The 16955-nt window shown below is 40.1% G+C and overlaps 1 protein-coding gene across 4 annotated transcripts in view; it reads right to left on the bottom strand.

Annotated features, from left to right (window-relative positions):
- Window positions 1-16955, bottom strand: part of FBXW7 (F-box and WD repeat domain containing 7) — a gene marked incomplete at its 3' end in the record, with an annotated part of 179642 nt that overhangs the window by 85834 nt on the left and 76853 nt on the right. For 2 of the 4 annotated variants that reach the window (XM_080675321.1, XM_080675320.1), the window contains one exon: window positions 2449-3021. In XM_080675321.1, the coding sequence (XP_080531447.1) occupies window positions 2449-2952 (504 nt within the window). In that variant the 5' untranslated portion in view covers window positions 2953-3021. Of the gene's footprint in view, window positions 1-2418; window positions 3022-3652; window positions 3703-16955 lie in introns of those variants that run through there. The other 2 variants (XM_080675319.1, XM_080675324.1) reach the window with 2 other exon arrangements.

A 16955-nucleotide genomic window follows, 5' to 3' on the forward strand; every position in this document is an offset into this window, starting at 1 on the left:
GTTCCCTATAAAATTTAAAAATAAGCAAATAGGAATAAGAAGATAAACTGCTACAGTCCTGGTTGGGTGGCTCAGTTGGTTGGAGTGTCATCCCTTACACCAAAAAGGTAGCGGATCAATGTTTCTCTCTCACAGCGATGTTTCTTTCTCTCCCTTTCTCTCCCTTTCTCTCTCATTCTCTCTCTCTCTCTCTCTCTCTCTCTCTCTCTCTCTCTCTCTCTCTCTTTCTTTCTCTCTCTCTCTCTCTCTCTCTCTCTCAAAAATAAATAAATAAACTTATCCTCGGGTGAGATTAAAAATAAAAGGATAAACTACTACAAACATTATTTATTTTACTGTCTATAAAATAAGTTATTATTCAAGTTAAAATGTTCCTTTCCAAAGAATTAACTCATAAGTGTACTCTAATTGGATATTCATGATTTTTATCTAATTTTCAAATGATAAAGAGCCAGAAAGCATGCAAACATAAAGATCTATGGGCATTGAAGCTTGAGGGGGGAGGGAGGATAGAAGTTGTTACATACTTCATTCATTCTGAGCATAATTCTTTTTACTTTCTTTCCTCTTTGAATAGATCATTAGATAGCAACACTGCCTAAAATATTGAAAAACTACACAGAATAATACCCATGAAACCTCACATCTCTGCAATCCAGCTTCAACAATCAGCAACTCATGGCCAATCTATACCCTCCTTTTTCTCCCCTTAGGTATTATTTTGAAGCAAAGCCCAGACACTATATAATTTAATTCTGACTATATTTTGATGGGGACGGGAGGGGAGAATACAGCAGAAAGACTGCGTAGTGAGAGAAATAATGCTCCCTCTTTCCAAACTCCATCCCGGCCATGACCACAATTTTAAGTGATATAATATCAAGGAATGTTTTGAGGAAAGAAGCCCACATACCACCCCAAAGAACAAGCACTGGAAGATCAAATTTACTGCAGCTGCCCAAATACTTCTTCCCTCCAGCTCAGACAGACTTCAACATTTCAGCACCTCCCTGCCTATCCAGTAGCAAAGATAATACTGGGAAGCAGTGAAGGTGTGACTGGTTAGTGTATTCCAGTCCCTGATCTCTGGCATAGCCTCAAAGGACTGTATCCAATGGAACTGTTTTTCTCAGTACTAGACTAATCGCCAAGGCCCTGAGCTAATAAGACTCTTCCAGTTTAGACAGGAATCTAACCATCCACCTTTTAAAATATGTCTACAGTTGCCCAGCTGATGTGCTCAGTTGTTGAGTGTCGACCTATGAATCAGGAGGTCACGGTTTAATTCCAGGTCAGGACACACGCCTGGGTTGCAGGTTCAATCCCCAGTAGGGGGTGTGCAGGAGGCAGCCAATCAATGATTCTCTCTTACCATTGATGTTTCTATCTCTCCCTCACTCTTCCTCTCTGAAATCAATAAAAATATATTTTAAAAAGTAAGTAAAATAAAATATGTCTATGGTTAACTCCATGTGCAACCAGTAGGAAAATAAGATAAGGAGGCAGAGATAACAGAGTTATCTCCCAGCAATGGTAAGGGAAAGGAAAACTGCAGGCAAGCGAAGGAGTGGCAGAAACTTAATAGGAAGTTGTAAATCTCAGCCTGGTAACATCATCTCCTCCGACCTCTCACAGTCAAATATCAACCAAAATGATTTGTTAATCTGTAGTAAATATTCAAATGCCTTAGAGAAATAAACAGAGTGTTTCACTGAAATGAAGTCAGAAAGAAAATCCAATGATCCTGTTGTTCCTGAATATTGTAAATATGATAAAATCTGGAGGAAAGCAAACAGTGATGATAGCACCATAAATTCTTGTTTCATAATGTAGGAAAAATGTTTACTCTTAAATGTCTATGTCTAGTACTTTATAACTTTTAAAAATACCAACTCAGATTTCACCAACAAATATTAATATTCAGGCTATAGTCTCAACTTGTTTAACTACATAATAAAGAGACTATTCACAAAGGATAAATTTTAATCATCAAAGGAAGAAAACAGATTTGAAGTAACTTCCAATAACTCACGTGTTGGATTAACACCTGTGAACACAAAGCCACCCCACAGGCTGCATTTTGTAAATAAGAAAGTATTTTTACCACTTGATTTACACAAGTCATGTTTCATCCCAAGCCTCTCCACTGCACACAATCTACTAATCTCTGTTCCAGGGATAAGATTTATAATAAAATTTTAAATTAATGATTTTTCATAATAATAAATAGGATCAATTACTTTCCCTCCATTTGTAATAAGACTGTCCCAGTATCAGTATTTCTATTTCTAATATATTTAATACCTTCTGTAAAACAAAAATTAGTTCATTTTTTATTACATATCTGAAGAATAATTTTGCAGTAATACAAAGAGTGTGAGAAATTTTATTACAATTAATATGGATATGTAAAATTTCTCAAGTGCACAGCAGACTAAATATACTCACTTTTGTTGTCTTTGTATAGAATGATGAGGAGAGTTGGTGAATAGGCAGGTCCACGATACTACTGGAGTTTGTGACACTGTTACTATGTGTATGTTCATCTTCCCTGCTACTATCATCAGACTGATCAAAATCATCACTCTCCTGGTCCATCTCCTCTTCCTCTTCATCCTCCTCATCTTGTTCCTCAGCATGTTCTTCATCCTCCTCTGGTTCTTCTTGGTTTCCTGAGGAGTCCTCATCTACTGAAATAAAGCGATTATTGTTTTCTTCTAATTGTCCTTGCTGGGAATCATTTTGGTCTCCAGGTCTAGGTTCTGCTCCGACAACTTCACCATTCCTTGCGGTGTGTTCCTCCTCTTGTTGCCTTAGCTGTTGCTGCTGCTGTTCCTCCTCCACCACACGATTCATCTGTTCCTCATCTGCCTGGCTTGCGGAAGGGTTACCTCTCACAGAGCCTCCAGTTCGTCGTCTTTTGCTGCCCACAGAGAGCAGTTCCTGATTCATTTCCAAAAGCCAGCTTGCTACTTCTTGGACCTTGGCTAGACTATCAGAAGATGCAAAGGTTTTCACATTCTGTAGGGGAAAATGAAGGAAGACAAAAAGGTTTGTACAATATACATTATCTCCTACTTTTATGTTTTGTCTATATTCCAAATTTTATTAAAGATCATAAAAAGTATTTGGTGCCATTGAGGCATTAAAATATTCTTTAGGAATCAATATAGAAAGTTTTAAATTGTAAAAGTTATGAGACTTTATAAAAACATACCCCCAAATCACATAGTAAACAGCTTTATTTTCATATTCTTTTTAAAAATAGTTTTAGAATGAAGATTTAATTGCTTTGATCACTAAACACGTTTTGAAATTTTGGATCAGTAGTTCATAAACTATATTTTTTGTAAAACTTCCACAAAATGTTAAAAAGTGTCTCTCACAAAAACAAACAACCACCCAGCCAATGCTCAGTTAAATTCAGGAAATGCTGAGGGAAGTCAAGTTAAAAAGGCTTTTTTACTCTAGGAATTTCCCAAACTTCTCTGTTCACAGAACCTGGCCTTTAGACACAATTTTCTGCCAGGTACCAAGTACAATCATCATGAGTTTCACTTTTCACAATGAATACAAATCAACTGGATAGCAAATAAACTAAAAAAAAAAAAGTTGTTTTTTTTTTAAAGGAAAAAAGTTCATAAGATCATACCCTCTGACCCAGTAACTCCACTTCTGGCAATCTATCCTAAGGAAGTAATCCTAAAACAGAAAAAAAAATTATGCATAGGATGCTCACTGCAGCTTTATCCACAAAAACAAAAATAAATAAATGAATAAATAAATAAATATCAATAAAAATAAGCAAAATCTATATGTTCAAGACAAAGGAATCCATTAGATAGGATAGATACAGTGCAATCACTAAACATCATGTTCACTTTTAAAAATATGAAAACATGGATGCTTATATTATGCTAAGAGCAAAATGCAGGGAATTATATGATCACAGCATGATTTTTAAACTACATAAAGACTAGAAGACAATATTTCAAAATATAAGCTGCATTTAGGCAGTGGTATTATAGATATTTTAAATCTATTTTTACCATATTTCTCAAATTTTATATATCAAGCATATTTACTTTTGTATTTTTTTAACATAGACTCTAAAATTTGGAGACAGAAACTTTTCATAATGTTTATTCTTAAATTTCATCCTTTGAAGACACATGGACATGTTCAAATAATGCCAAATAATTACACAAGTTCATATAAAATTCCTTTAAAATATCTTTAAGGTTTAAGATATGAAAAGTACAATATCCATTTCTATCACACCTTAAGAGTAACCATATTATATCACAATGGTGTGTGGATAAAACAGTCCTATTTACTTTTCCAACCTTGCCACTAGATGGCTGAGTTCTCACTGCAAGCTTTAAAACAGAGCCAAGAAAGTCTAAATCATAGTTTGAAAATAGCAATATTTAATTGTATTTTCTATAATCTACACTTTCCAAGAAATAAGCTATACTGTGGGGTGGGGGGAATTCTTGAATTCTAATTATACTAGAAATGTTAAGTGTAGAAAGAGAAGAGTTCCAAAAATTGAGCCCTGAGGCACTCCAACATTCTGAAAGAAGAGGAGTAAACCAGCAATGATTAAGAAAGAATATCAGGAATGAGTGGTATCCTTAAAGCCACATAAAGCATATCCAAGAGGAGAAAGTAAATAATAACAACCATTGTGATAGATCAATGGGATGAAGACAAAGAACTGACCACTGGATTTAGCAACACAGAAGTCACTAGTAATGGGAGCGATTTTTGGTAGTTGAAGTCTCATTAAAGCAGAGTTAAGATACTGGGAAAAGAGAATAGAGATGGTCAATATGACAAGTTAGAAGTCTGCTGCAAAAGAGAATAAACAAGGGAGTGGTGACTGATAGGGGAAATGGGTAATTGGTAGAGAAGAATTGTGATGCTTTAAGATTGAAGAATTAGCAACATATCTGTATAATGACAAGAATGACCCAGTACAAAACAAGAAGTTGAAAATGTAAGCAAGAAAGAGAAGAAATAGTTCTTAGTTGTTAAAAGGAGATGAGAAAGAATTCAAAAGTGTAATAACTGGTTTTACTTAGGAAAATGAATACGTCGTTTATGGTGCCAGATAGAAAAACAGAGTGGTATTATGAGTGCTTTAAATTTATTTATTTATTTATTTTACTATATCTCTCAATGTGGAAACAATCAAAAACAGGTGAGATTTTTATAGTGGCAGGAGTCTTTGGAAGTTCCCTTCTCATTCCTTTTGTTTTTTAACTGGTTAAAGTAGGAAGCAAGGTCATCATCAGCTGGGCCTTATCTTGGGAGAGGAGGTATTCAAAATTTGAAGGAGGTAAGAAATAGTCCTTTAGGGCAAGAGGAAGGGAACTTCCCTTGGTGCATGTAATTTTGGTGATCAAATGTAAATCAATAAACCATGATGTAATATATATTAAATGGGGCTTTTAAAAGTCAAGTGACTCTTATTTACAACCCAGGCTAGCACAATACAAAACTTCTATTTGACGTAGACTGAAACCATTAAATATAACTACATCAGTTTTGAACAAGGATAGAAGGTAAAGTTCCTTAGAAAAAGCATATTAAATCTATCCACTGTTTCCAGAAGGTAAACTCCAGAAAACAAAGGTCATCAAAACCTTACCAGCTAATATATGTCTCTCTCTCTCAACATATCCTCAGGTGAGGATTAAAAACAAAAACCAGTATTTCTAGGAAATTAATTCTAATAATAATCTAATAAGTAAGCTAATTGCCTAATTAAAAGAATATTTATCCAATAATTAATAAGAAATCAGAATCAACTCCTAAACATTTTAAGGGGTAGAAAACACCTTTTAAAAAATCCTATCTAATAAAAGAGTAATATGCAAATTAACATTCACTCCACTACACCCACAAGCCACGCCCACCAGCCAATCAGGAGTGAGTATGCAAATAACCCCAACCAAGATGGCTACGGTCACAGAGAGCAGGAGGGAGGTTTGGGTTTCCCCGGAAATGGAGGAAGCCAAGCTTTCCGCCTGCCCTTACCGGCCCAGGCCTCCACTCAAAGCTACAAAGTTTCAATGATAGAAAATACATAAATAAAATAAAAAAAATGGCTGCCGCCACGGAGCAAGCAGAAGGCTTGGCTCCGCTCCAGGCTAGAAAGTTTTAATTGCGGAAGATAAATAAACCCCAGATTCCAGGGCCTCCACTTGGGTCGCCAGGGGGTGTGGTCGGCCTGCAAGCCACCACAGGCCCCTCGCCCAGGCCGCCCCATGCCCCAAGGGAACCCCCACCCTGATCTGGGACACCCTTCAGGGCAAACCAGCTGGCCCCCACCCATGCACCAGGCCTCTATCCTATCTAATAAAAGAGTAATAAGCAGATTGACCATCACTCCAACACACAAGATGGCTGCCACCATGTGGTCAAAGATCCTGCCCCCATGTGGACATAAGATGGCCACCACAAGATGGCCAGCAAGGGAGGGCAGTTGGGAGGGACCAGGCCTGCAAGGGAGGGCAGTTGGGGGAGATCAAGCCTGCAGGGGAGGGCAGTTAGGGGTGACCAAGCCGGCAGAGGAGGGAAGTTAGGGGCGACCAGGCCTGCAGGGAAAGGCAGTTGGGAGGGACCCAGGCCTGCAGGGGAGAGCAGTTGGGGGGGACCAGGCCTACAGGGGAGGGCAGTTAGGGGTGACCAGGCCTGCAGGGGAGGGCAGTTGGGGGGGGGACCCAGGCCTGCAGGGGAGAGCAGTTGGGGGGGACCAGGCCTGCAGGGGAGGGCAGTTAGGGGTGACCAGGCCTGCAGGGGAGGGCAGTTAGGGGTGATCAGGCCTGCAGGGGAGGGCAGTTAGGGGCAAACAGGCTGGCAGGGGAGTAGTTAGACATCAATCAGGCTGGCAGAGGAGTGGTTAAGGGGTGATCAGGCTGGCAGGCAGAAGCGGTTAGGGGCAATCAGGAAGACAGGCAGGCAAGCAGTTGGGAGCCAGCTATCCGGTGGGATCGGGCTTAAACGGGCAGTCGGACATCCCTCGAGGGGTCCCAGATTGGAGAGGGTGCAGGCTGGGCTGAGGGACACCCCTCTCCCCCATGCATGAATTTCGTGCACCAGGCCTCTAGTAGTTTATAAAACCTCACATTTTAAAAAAAAATTAAGTACCCATGATCTTAAACTTGAAACTGCCATACAGGAAAATTAATAAATGAAGTATTATCAAAAGAATACATAATCTTGCTTTTGAAATTCTAATTCTAAAATTTTTTAAAGAAAACTTTTTGTATAATTTCGGATTTGTGACATAAAAATAGAAACATCAATAAACAGAATCCTATATATACCCTAAAAAAAAAATCAAAGTAAAATGCCAGGATGCTTTTATTTCTTCTTACCAATAAAAATACTAGTATATAATGTCAACACAGATCAAATACATCACTTATGTTTTTATCAATAAGTGGTGAGATCACACTGGAGGTCAGTAAAATAAAATCTGATGGCTAATATATTGACATTAAATTGTAGAATTTCCTTGAGTGGCATATAAGAATGAAAATGATTCAAAGTAAGGACAGACAAGCAATTGACGTTCAAAGAGATTAAGTAAATTTCTCAAGATTGCCAGCTTCTAGCAAAATAGCTCTCAACTGAGTTTTTTCATGTGCCTCAGTCTACATAAGAATATATTCTCTAACACTGATAGTACCTTCTTTTCCAAAACCAGAATCACTAAAATCCCTAAAGATTATCTCTCTAAAATAAATATTTACTGAGCCCTCAATATGCTTCAGGAACATATTAATTTTCTAGAGAATAATATTTCTTTAAAAGTTAATCAATGGCTTTTAACCTGACCAGAACCCATAGTAAAATTAGATTTTATATTATAATTCTGTATACATGTGTTTAAACAGACCTAAAACAGTGATTTCAGAGAGAGAGGATTATGAAATGTTTTACATACCTTAAGTCTGTAAGTCACTACCCTTAATTAAACACAGTCTGTTCTCATTATTTACAGTAACTGTGTTCTATAAAATTGCCACAAATACTGAACCATAGCTCCTAGGAGAAACAGAGGATTAAGTTTCTGAAAGCCTCTGGTCATGACATTTTTGCCAACCGATCAATACATAATGAGGGTTTCTATTTAAAGACATGCTATTTAAAAATATTATTTCTGATTTGGTAACACTGACCTCACGGTTAACAGCATTATAGCTCATGCCTGAACGAAGCTTATCTGACACAGGTATGTCCTGCATAAGGCACAACACAACACTAGGCAGCACCTCATCACTGCATGAGAGCCGTTTTAAACACCAATAAAAGCACGAAAAACTTTTAGTGAAAAATGTTTCCCTAAATGGACTTGGAAAAGGAAACATTTATCGTATGAGAGCTGAAATAAGAAGGCAGAGTGTCACCTTGTTCGATCTCACTTGGGAACATGAGTGCCAGGTGACAAATGTTTTCATCCTCTGTGCATGGGAATGTCCATACTTAATCTAACTCCTCTAAACAGAGCACTGCATGCAATGCAAGATTCACACAGTATTCTGACATCAATGAAGAAGCCACAGCATTAACTATTGTTATGATTCTGGTAATCTAAAAGAGGAGAAATGATTAGAGAAAGCTCCAATATAGATATTCATCATCAAATTTTTCTAAAAAATCAAATAAAATTGTACTTTTTATAAAGTAATCACTGGATTACTTTTCCTTTTGTAAGAGAAGGAACAGTGTTCTTGTGGCAGCATCTTTCACTGTAGTGTGAAGTCCAGAGAGGTCCTAACCTAAGGGTGCCTAAAGGGGGAGACACAGTCAGCTCTATCCCAAGATGAAGTAACATAATAATTTCACTCTCAAAACTTCAAAATTAAGGTTATTTAGGTAAAACAGAACTACTTCGTGACTTTCCCCAAGTCCTAGAAAATACAGGGTAACTTTTAGTCCTCGAACCTGTTGACTCAGTGACACTTCAGACCTAATTTCAGTGCTCTTATTTTTTTTAACGAGTTTCTCACAAACTTTTCAACTAGTTTCTTATGAACCTTGCTTTCAAAAGCCCTTTGATTATCTAAAATCATTTGAACTGCTCATCTCCGAATGCTTAAAGGAATCCAAGTAGGAGTAGCACACATTAAACAAACAGCTCTAAAAGTCTGTCTCAGATTGAACTAGAGTTAGGAGCCTCAAAACAAGAGTCCAAGACAAAGACTAACCTTGAAACCGTAACTGACACCGAGGAACACTGGTTACACCAAGCATGTCAAACTCGCAGCCGGCGGGCCACATGCCTATTGCTTGCAGCCTGTCAGCCGCAAGTTTGACATGCTGGGGTTACACTAATAAAGTAAGGTGTGACTTAAGCAAATTGCCAGAGCCTCCAAATAACTGTGCAATATTAATATTTTCAGAAGTTACATGGCAGGCAGGATCCATTACATTTGAGCTAAATAGTCATTTAAAAAACTTAAGACAAAGATGGCAAGAAAAGAAACTACAATGGACTGATCACCAGAAGGAAATTCAGTGCTTGGAATCAAGTTCCGCAAGGAGTTTAGGATAATAACTAAATCCTAATAGAGTTTCCCTAACCACCAGTCGTCCTCCTCCTTGTCTGCCTCTTCCTGATTGCCCCTAACTGCCTCTGCCTGCCAGCCTGATCACCCCTAACCACTCCACTGCCAGCCTGATCGATGCCTAACTGCTCCCCAGCTGGCCTGATTGCCCCTAACTGCCCTCCCCTGCCGGCCTGGTCGCCCCTAATTGCCCTCCCCTGGCTTACTCACTCTGACTTCATATTGTAACTCTCTATACTCCAAATTAACAATTTATTTGTTAATTATTATGGCCACACTGATTAGTATTAAGTATCTGGAATACATGATAAAGTAAGACCACTGTGCTAATGCAAAAGGAAAGAAAGCCTCCCCCTCTCATTCATAATAAAAGTATTTTGCCCTAGCCAGGTTGGCTCAGTGGATAGAGCATCAGCCCAAGGACTGAAGGGTCCCAGGTTTGATTCAGGTCAAGGGCATATACCTTGGTTGCAGGCTCAATCCCCGGCCCTGGTGGGGGCATGTGCAGGAGGCAACCAATTGATGTGTCTCTCTCACAGTGAGGTTTCTTTCTCTCTGTCTCTCCCACTCCCTTCCACTCTCTCTAAAAATTGGCAGGGGAAAAAATATCTTCAAGTGAGGATTAACAACAACAACAAAAAAGGGTTGTTTTTTTTATGGTTGTCTGTTAGGTCTTATATAACCTACACATATCCCACCATTCTGAGCTCATATTCTACTATTCTCTTTTTCACTTTGCTCCACTCTTTCTGTCCTTGTTCTTTCTTAATGAGGAAAATATGTTGCGACCTCAGAGCCTTTGCACTGGCTATGACCTCTGCCAAATGCGCTCCCCCATATATCTGCATGGTTCTTCACATTACTTCCTTCGGGACTATGTTCAAATATCTCCTAATCAATGATGCTTTTCCTAATCATCCTATTTAAAATAATAATTCCTGTCCATCACATTCCCTTTCCTCCTTGCCTTCTCCACAGCACCATACAAAAGCACTGGAATAACTGCTATGTAAGTGACTATCTACCCATTTATTCACGTACTAGAGGCCTGGTGCACGAAATTCGTGCACAGGTGGGGGGGGAGGGATCCCTCAGCCCAGCCTGCACCCTCTCTAAGCTGGGACCCCTTGAGGGATGTTCGACCGCCCATTTAGGCCCAATCCCACTGCGTCTGCTGGCTCCCAACTGCTTGTCTGCCTCTTCCTGATTGCCCCTAACTGCCTCTGCCTGTCAGCCTGATCACCCCTAACCACTCCACTGCCAGCCTGATCGATGCCTAACTGCTTCTCAGCCGGCCTGATTGCCCCTAACTGCCCTCCCCTGCCGGCCTGGTCACCCCTAATTGCCCTCCCCTGGCAGTCTGGTCACCCCTAACTGCCCTCCCCTGCTGGCCTGGTTACCCCTAACTGCCCTCCCCTGCAGGCCTGGCCCCCCCAACTGCCCTCCTCTGCAGACATGGTCTCCCCAACTGCCCTCCTTGGCCGGCCCGGTCACCCCTAACTGCCCTCCCTGCTGGCCTGATCCCCCCAAACTGCCCTCCCTGCTGGCCTGATCCCCCCAAACTGCCCTCCCCTGCTGGTCTGTTCTCCCCCAACTGCCCTCCTCTGCAGACCTGGTCTCCCCCAACTGCCCTCCTCTGCCAGCCCGGTCACCCCTAACTGCCCTCCCTGCTGGCCTGATCGCCCACAACTGCCCTCCCCTGCAGGCCTGGTACCCCCCCCCCAAATGCCCTCCCCTGCAGGCCTAGTCCCCCCCAACTGCCCTCCCCTGCAGGCCTGGTCCACCCCAACTGCCCTCCCCTGCTGGCCTGGTCCACCCCAACTGCTCTCCTCTGCAGGCCAGGGTCCCCCTAACTGTCCTCCCCTGCAGACCTGGTCTCCCCCAACTGCCCTCCTCTGCCAGCCCGGTCACCCCTAACTGCCCTCCCTACTGGCCTGATCGCCTACAACTGCCCTCCCCTGCAGGCCTGATCCCCCCCCCCCCAACTGCCCTCCCTTGCTGGCCTGGTCTCCTCCAACTGCCCTCCTCGTCACCCCCTACTGCCCACAACTGCCCTCCCCTGCCGGCCACCTTGTGGTGGCCATCTTGTGTCCATATGGGGGCAGCCATTTTTGACCACATGGGGGTGGCCATCTTGTGTCTTGGAGTGATGGTCAATTTGCATATTACTCTTTTATTAGATAGGATTATCTGCCTCTTCCACCTAGAATTTAAGTTCCATAAAGAGAGAGACTTTTCCTTCCCACCACTGTTATCTTAAGCACCTACAAAAATGCTTGACTCAGCAGGTCCTCATAACATTTGTTTAGTGAGTAAATTATTACTAAATCTTTTTAAAGCCAGTCATGTGCTAAGCATTCTTTCTCTAGCAAAGAAGAACTTTAAAGCAAGCCACAAATGTAGTATCAATTGCTTTAAACACATTTTTTAAAAGTTGGGAGTCTGCACTAAGCAAGTCATTTGTAGTAATTTGAAACTGATAAGGTATAAATATATATTAACATTTATATATAAATTAGAGGCCTGATATACATAATTCTTGCAAGAGTAGGCCTTCCTTCCCCCAGCTGCTGGCACCGGCTTCCCTCTGGCACCCGGGACCCTCGCAGCCCCGGCTTCGTCTGGAAAGTCGTCCGGAAAGATGTTTGGTCTAATTAGTATATTATGCTTTTATTATTATAGATTATCTTCTAAGTCATTAAAATCATTAACTGTCAAATTTCTTGTTATTTTCAGCACATGCTATAAAAAAACAAATATGTGATTTAAAAGATTAATTCTTTTTTGAGTGATTCTAGGTCCACAGCTCCTGTGCTGCAGATAACTGGGAAGTCACATATGTAATTTAAGGTGACAATCTTCCAGAGACTGCAAAAGTGGCTGATCAAAAGTGGCTTAACAAAATCAACACAAAATGATTATGGAGAATATTATCATACAAAGAGCAAGTATTCAAGTTTTATAATTTTGAACTGAAAATTTTAAATCCACATGTCTCATCAATCATATATCTTTACTAAAAAGGACACAAAACACTATTTCTCAGTCCACATGACAATACCTATTTTACCTATTTTTTACTTATACTACATATATTTGTATTGACCAAATTTAATTCTTCATTTCCACTCAACTCCACTAACTGCAATCTGGGTTTACTCCATTATAACTAAATTATAAACTGTTTGCTAAACCCCAATGGGTCTTTTACCATTTTTGTAGCTTTTTACATTGTTGAACAAGCACTCTCTCTTCTTTACAACTCTCTTGTCGCAAAGTTTCCTTTCATGGTATCATCCCTCAGGCAGCACTGTTGTTCTCCCCTGCCAGCTCCTCCCTTCTCTGCAGTTTCTTTGAAACCTAGGGTTTCAACTATCACATAGAAGCTAATGACAACCAATTCTATTATCTCCAGCCAAACCCCTGTACTGAGCCTATTAGGTTTACCAGGATATCTGTCAACCTAAATTCAGTATTTTAAAACCCAAATCCTGTTTACACTCATAAGATTCTCACCTCCCACCCAAATTTGTTCTTAGATCCTCCTACTATTCTCTCTGCATCACCAAATGGAACCATATTCTAGCCAGTTACGTATTTAAGAAACCCAGATGGCTCTTCATTCCCTCCTACAATACCCTCTCTCAATGATTTAGTGCTAAGGCCATTAGATGAAGCCAAGCAAGTTAGATACATGTGTGAGAAGTACGGTAACAGTCCAGCAGAGAAGGGTCAGTCCAAAAAGAGGACTATCTCATGCATGTGGGAGAGGGGAGGAGAAATAGGCCAAAATGGGGTGTCAAAGCCTGACTATGAGAAGGGTGAGAAGGGATCCATTTAGTGGACAAGCCCAGTGGGTCAAAGACAAAGTAAAATGAAAATGTCTGTTTGAGTGGGGGTGTAAACGTGAGCGGAGTAAGAAAGGTATCCAAAAGCGGGATAATGTCAAAGCCCAAATGGGATGAGGAAAGAATGATTCACCATATGCTGTCCTGTTCAATATCCCTTTCACAGAACCTGCTATGAGGAGCAGAGCTGCCGGACAGCCCCCATGTCCCTCACCTTGGAATCCACTGCAACATTCACTCCTGGCCATGCTTCCTCTAGGCTGCTCCCAGCAAATGACTGAACACGGTGAGAATACTCCAATAGCTAACTCTAGATGGGGGACTTCCTGCACATCAAATCTTGTGTTGACATCTGTTTCTATGGGGACTGAATTGACTCAGAATGCATCCCTGTACTCTGGTGTCAAAAACTCTTGAGACGAAATGAAAAAGTTCTGGAATAGGCTTCAAAATGACTAAATTCATTAAGCAAAGGTCATTTCACTCCAGAATGTTTAAAGAACATTTCCTACTACATAAAGAGATCCAGTGGCTTAGCAGAAAAAAGTTCTCAACAGGGTATTTGAGCTGAAAGGGATCCTTTTAAGACAGTAGAAAGCTAGATTTTTGTTGTTGAGTACTATGAAGATGAAGAATGGCTTTTACTTCAAGGGACAAGATTCTTGGATTTTTTTTTTTTAATTAACTTTTAGAAAACATCATGTTACAAAAAAAAATCTTGGAAAGTGTCCTCTGCTGCTTGGGCCTGAGTGTAGAAGGATATCAGCAAGTCTCAAGTCTTGCGGAAACCACCTGGAGAAGTTGCAGAACAAAACTGAACAGACTGTCCTTCCTTTTCAACACAAGTCTATCACTGGTGAACTCTTTCTGAATCTTCTGATTGTGAGAATTTGACTTGAGAAAAAAAGGAAGAAAAGCTGTGGTCTTAGACATTCAAGATGAGTTTTACTGATCTGTCCCAGACAAGTTCTGAATTTCTGTGAAGAAAAGAATAACCTGCTATTCACAGGAAAACAATGGACATTATGCTGAAATTTTTAACTCCTCACACATTTGAACAATCTTTTTCTTATTCAATGAACATCAAGAGCAATCTAAGAAATGGTCTCATTTCAGTAGAAAAGGAAATGTGTACGTGCTCATTTATCTCATGATTGACCCTGAATTGGTATTTGTGAAGCAAAGAACAAGCACAGTAGGTAAATATAATTTTTACATTAAAGAGGTAAATTTGCACTAAAGAGGAAAATACAATTTTATTTTTAAGATTCAAAAACATTTTGTGTATATATGAGTCTATAAAAGAAGTAATCTAATTGCTAGGCCTACATTTGAATCTGATCATATCATTGAGTAAGAAAATGTTTTTCTTTTACTTTAACTTTATTTTTCAATTACAGTTGACATTCAATATTATTTTATATTAGTTTCAGGAGTACAGCATAGAGGTTAGACAATTATATAACTTATGAAGTGATCAGCTGATAATTCTAGTACCTAGCTGGTGCCATACATAGTTATTAAACTATTATTGACTATATAAGGCAATTTTTTTCAAAATTTTGTATGAAATTATACCTAGGCAATATTTTTATTCATATTGCTTTAGCTTATGTTTTTAGTAGATCAACTATTCAACACTACCAATAAATTTTTATATTATAAACCACATTAATTAAAATTAATTTACAATCTTTAATTTAAATCTGCTGAGGCTATATTAAGAAAAATTAAGTCTTGTTTTGGCTTAAGCTAGTTATGCAAACTTTTTATGTTTCTTATGAGTTTGCAAAATTTATGAAAATATAAAAAAGATTAATTTCAAGGAAAGTTAAGATTAATTACCACGGGACTATATTTTCCCCCAAGAAAAAAGTTGTCTAAAATGTCATTTTTAGTTTTAAATATTGGGGGTGGGGGAGGATTACTCTTGTATTTACTGTATCTCATTTGGATCTCATACAGTAGAAATCGGTGGTAAGGTCTATTTGGAAAAGATTTTAAAAAATAAAGTAGTAAAGAAAGAAAGAAAGAACTAGTGTTTCCTCTACTTGCTCTACTAACTTATATTACAGCTGACATCCTTTGTGGGAAGGGGAACCACACAAAAAAGGAGGCTAATGAATCTGCCAACATAAACAGATGCACAGAAAAAGAGTATTCTCTACTCAAAAGAGCACAACAATTATCAATGAATTATATCTACAACTTACTGATTGAGTTAAGGTACCATGAGCTGTAGATATAATTTTTATGTAGGGGTTCTCAAGATCAGATAACTATTTTAAGTGTTTCCCCAGTGCAAAAAGACTGAGAGAGGCTGAAAGTAAACATTAGCAATGGGATCATTGAAAATATGTTTACCTAACAAAAAGCAATGAAAGTAACACAGCATCACTTCTGTGATATTTCTGCCAATGATGCATAACCTGAATCCATGAATGAGGAAACATCAGACAACCCCAAATTAAGGTTCCGTATTCAAAATGACCATCCTATAATCTTCAAAAGTGTTAAAGGAATGAAAGCAAAGATCAAGAAACTGTTCCAGATATATGACAACTAAATGTAACCCACAATTTGTTCTATGAGATATTATTTGAACAACTGGTAAAACTCAAATGGGGCCTGACAATAGATAATGCCAACATCCTGATTTTAATGGTTTATCTTGTGATTGTGCAGAAGGCTGTCCTTGTTTACAAGAAATGCATATGCAAATGTTTGGAGAAAATAGTGCATCATGATGGCAACTTATCAAATTACTAGAGGCCCGGTGCACGAAATTCATGCACAGGGTGGAGGGGTGTCCCTCAGCCCAGCCTGCACCCTCTCCAATCTGGGACCTCTCGAGGGATGTCCAACTGCCCGTTTAGGATCCGGCCTAAACGGGCAGTCAGTCATCCTTCTCAAAATCCAGGACTGCTGGCTCCCAACTGCTCGCCTGCCTGCCTTCCTGATTGCCCCTAACTGCTTCTGCCTGCCAGCCTGATCACCCCCTAACCACTCCCCTGTCAGCCTGATTGATGCCTAACTGCTCCCCTGCCAGCCTGATTGATGCCTAACTGCTCCCTTGCTAGCCTGTTTGCCCCTAACTGCCCTCCCCTGCAGGCCTGGTCACCCCTAACTGCCCTCCCCTGCAGGCCTGGTCCCCTCCAACTCCCCTCCCCTGCAGGCCTGGTCACCCTTAACTGCCCTCCCCTGCAGGCTTGATCCCCCCCAACTGCTCTCCCTTGCAGGCCTGGTCCCTCCCAACTGCCTACCCCTGCTGGCCATCTTGTGTCCACATGGAGGCAGCCATCTTGTGTGTTGGAGTGATGGTCAATTTGCATATTACTTTTATTAGATAGGATTGTGGCGCAATATAATTTCTTGTGCTGTACTTGGAACTTTTCTGAAAGTTAAAAAAGGCGGAGGGGGAGAACCGGGAGTCATTCTCCTTCCCATCAAACTACCTTTGCCTTGTTCCCACACTTCTGTCACTCACTCATTTCATCACTAAGTCCTCCTAAGTCTACCTTTA

Source organism: Plecotus auritus (genome assembly GCF_963455305.1).
Source record: "Plecotus auritus genome assembly, chromosome: 6".
Taxonomy (NCBI): domain Eukaryota; kingdom Metazoa; phylum Chordata; class Mammalia; order Chiroptera; family Vespertilionidae; genus Plecotus; species Plecotus auritus.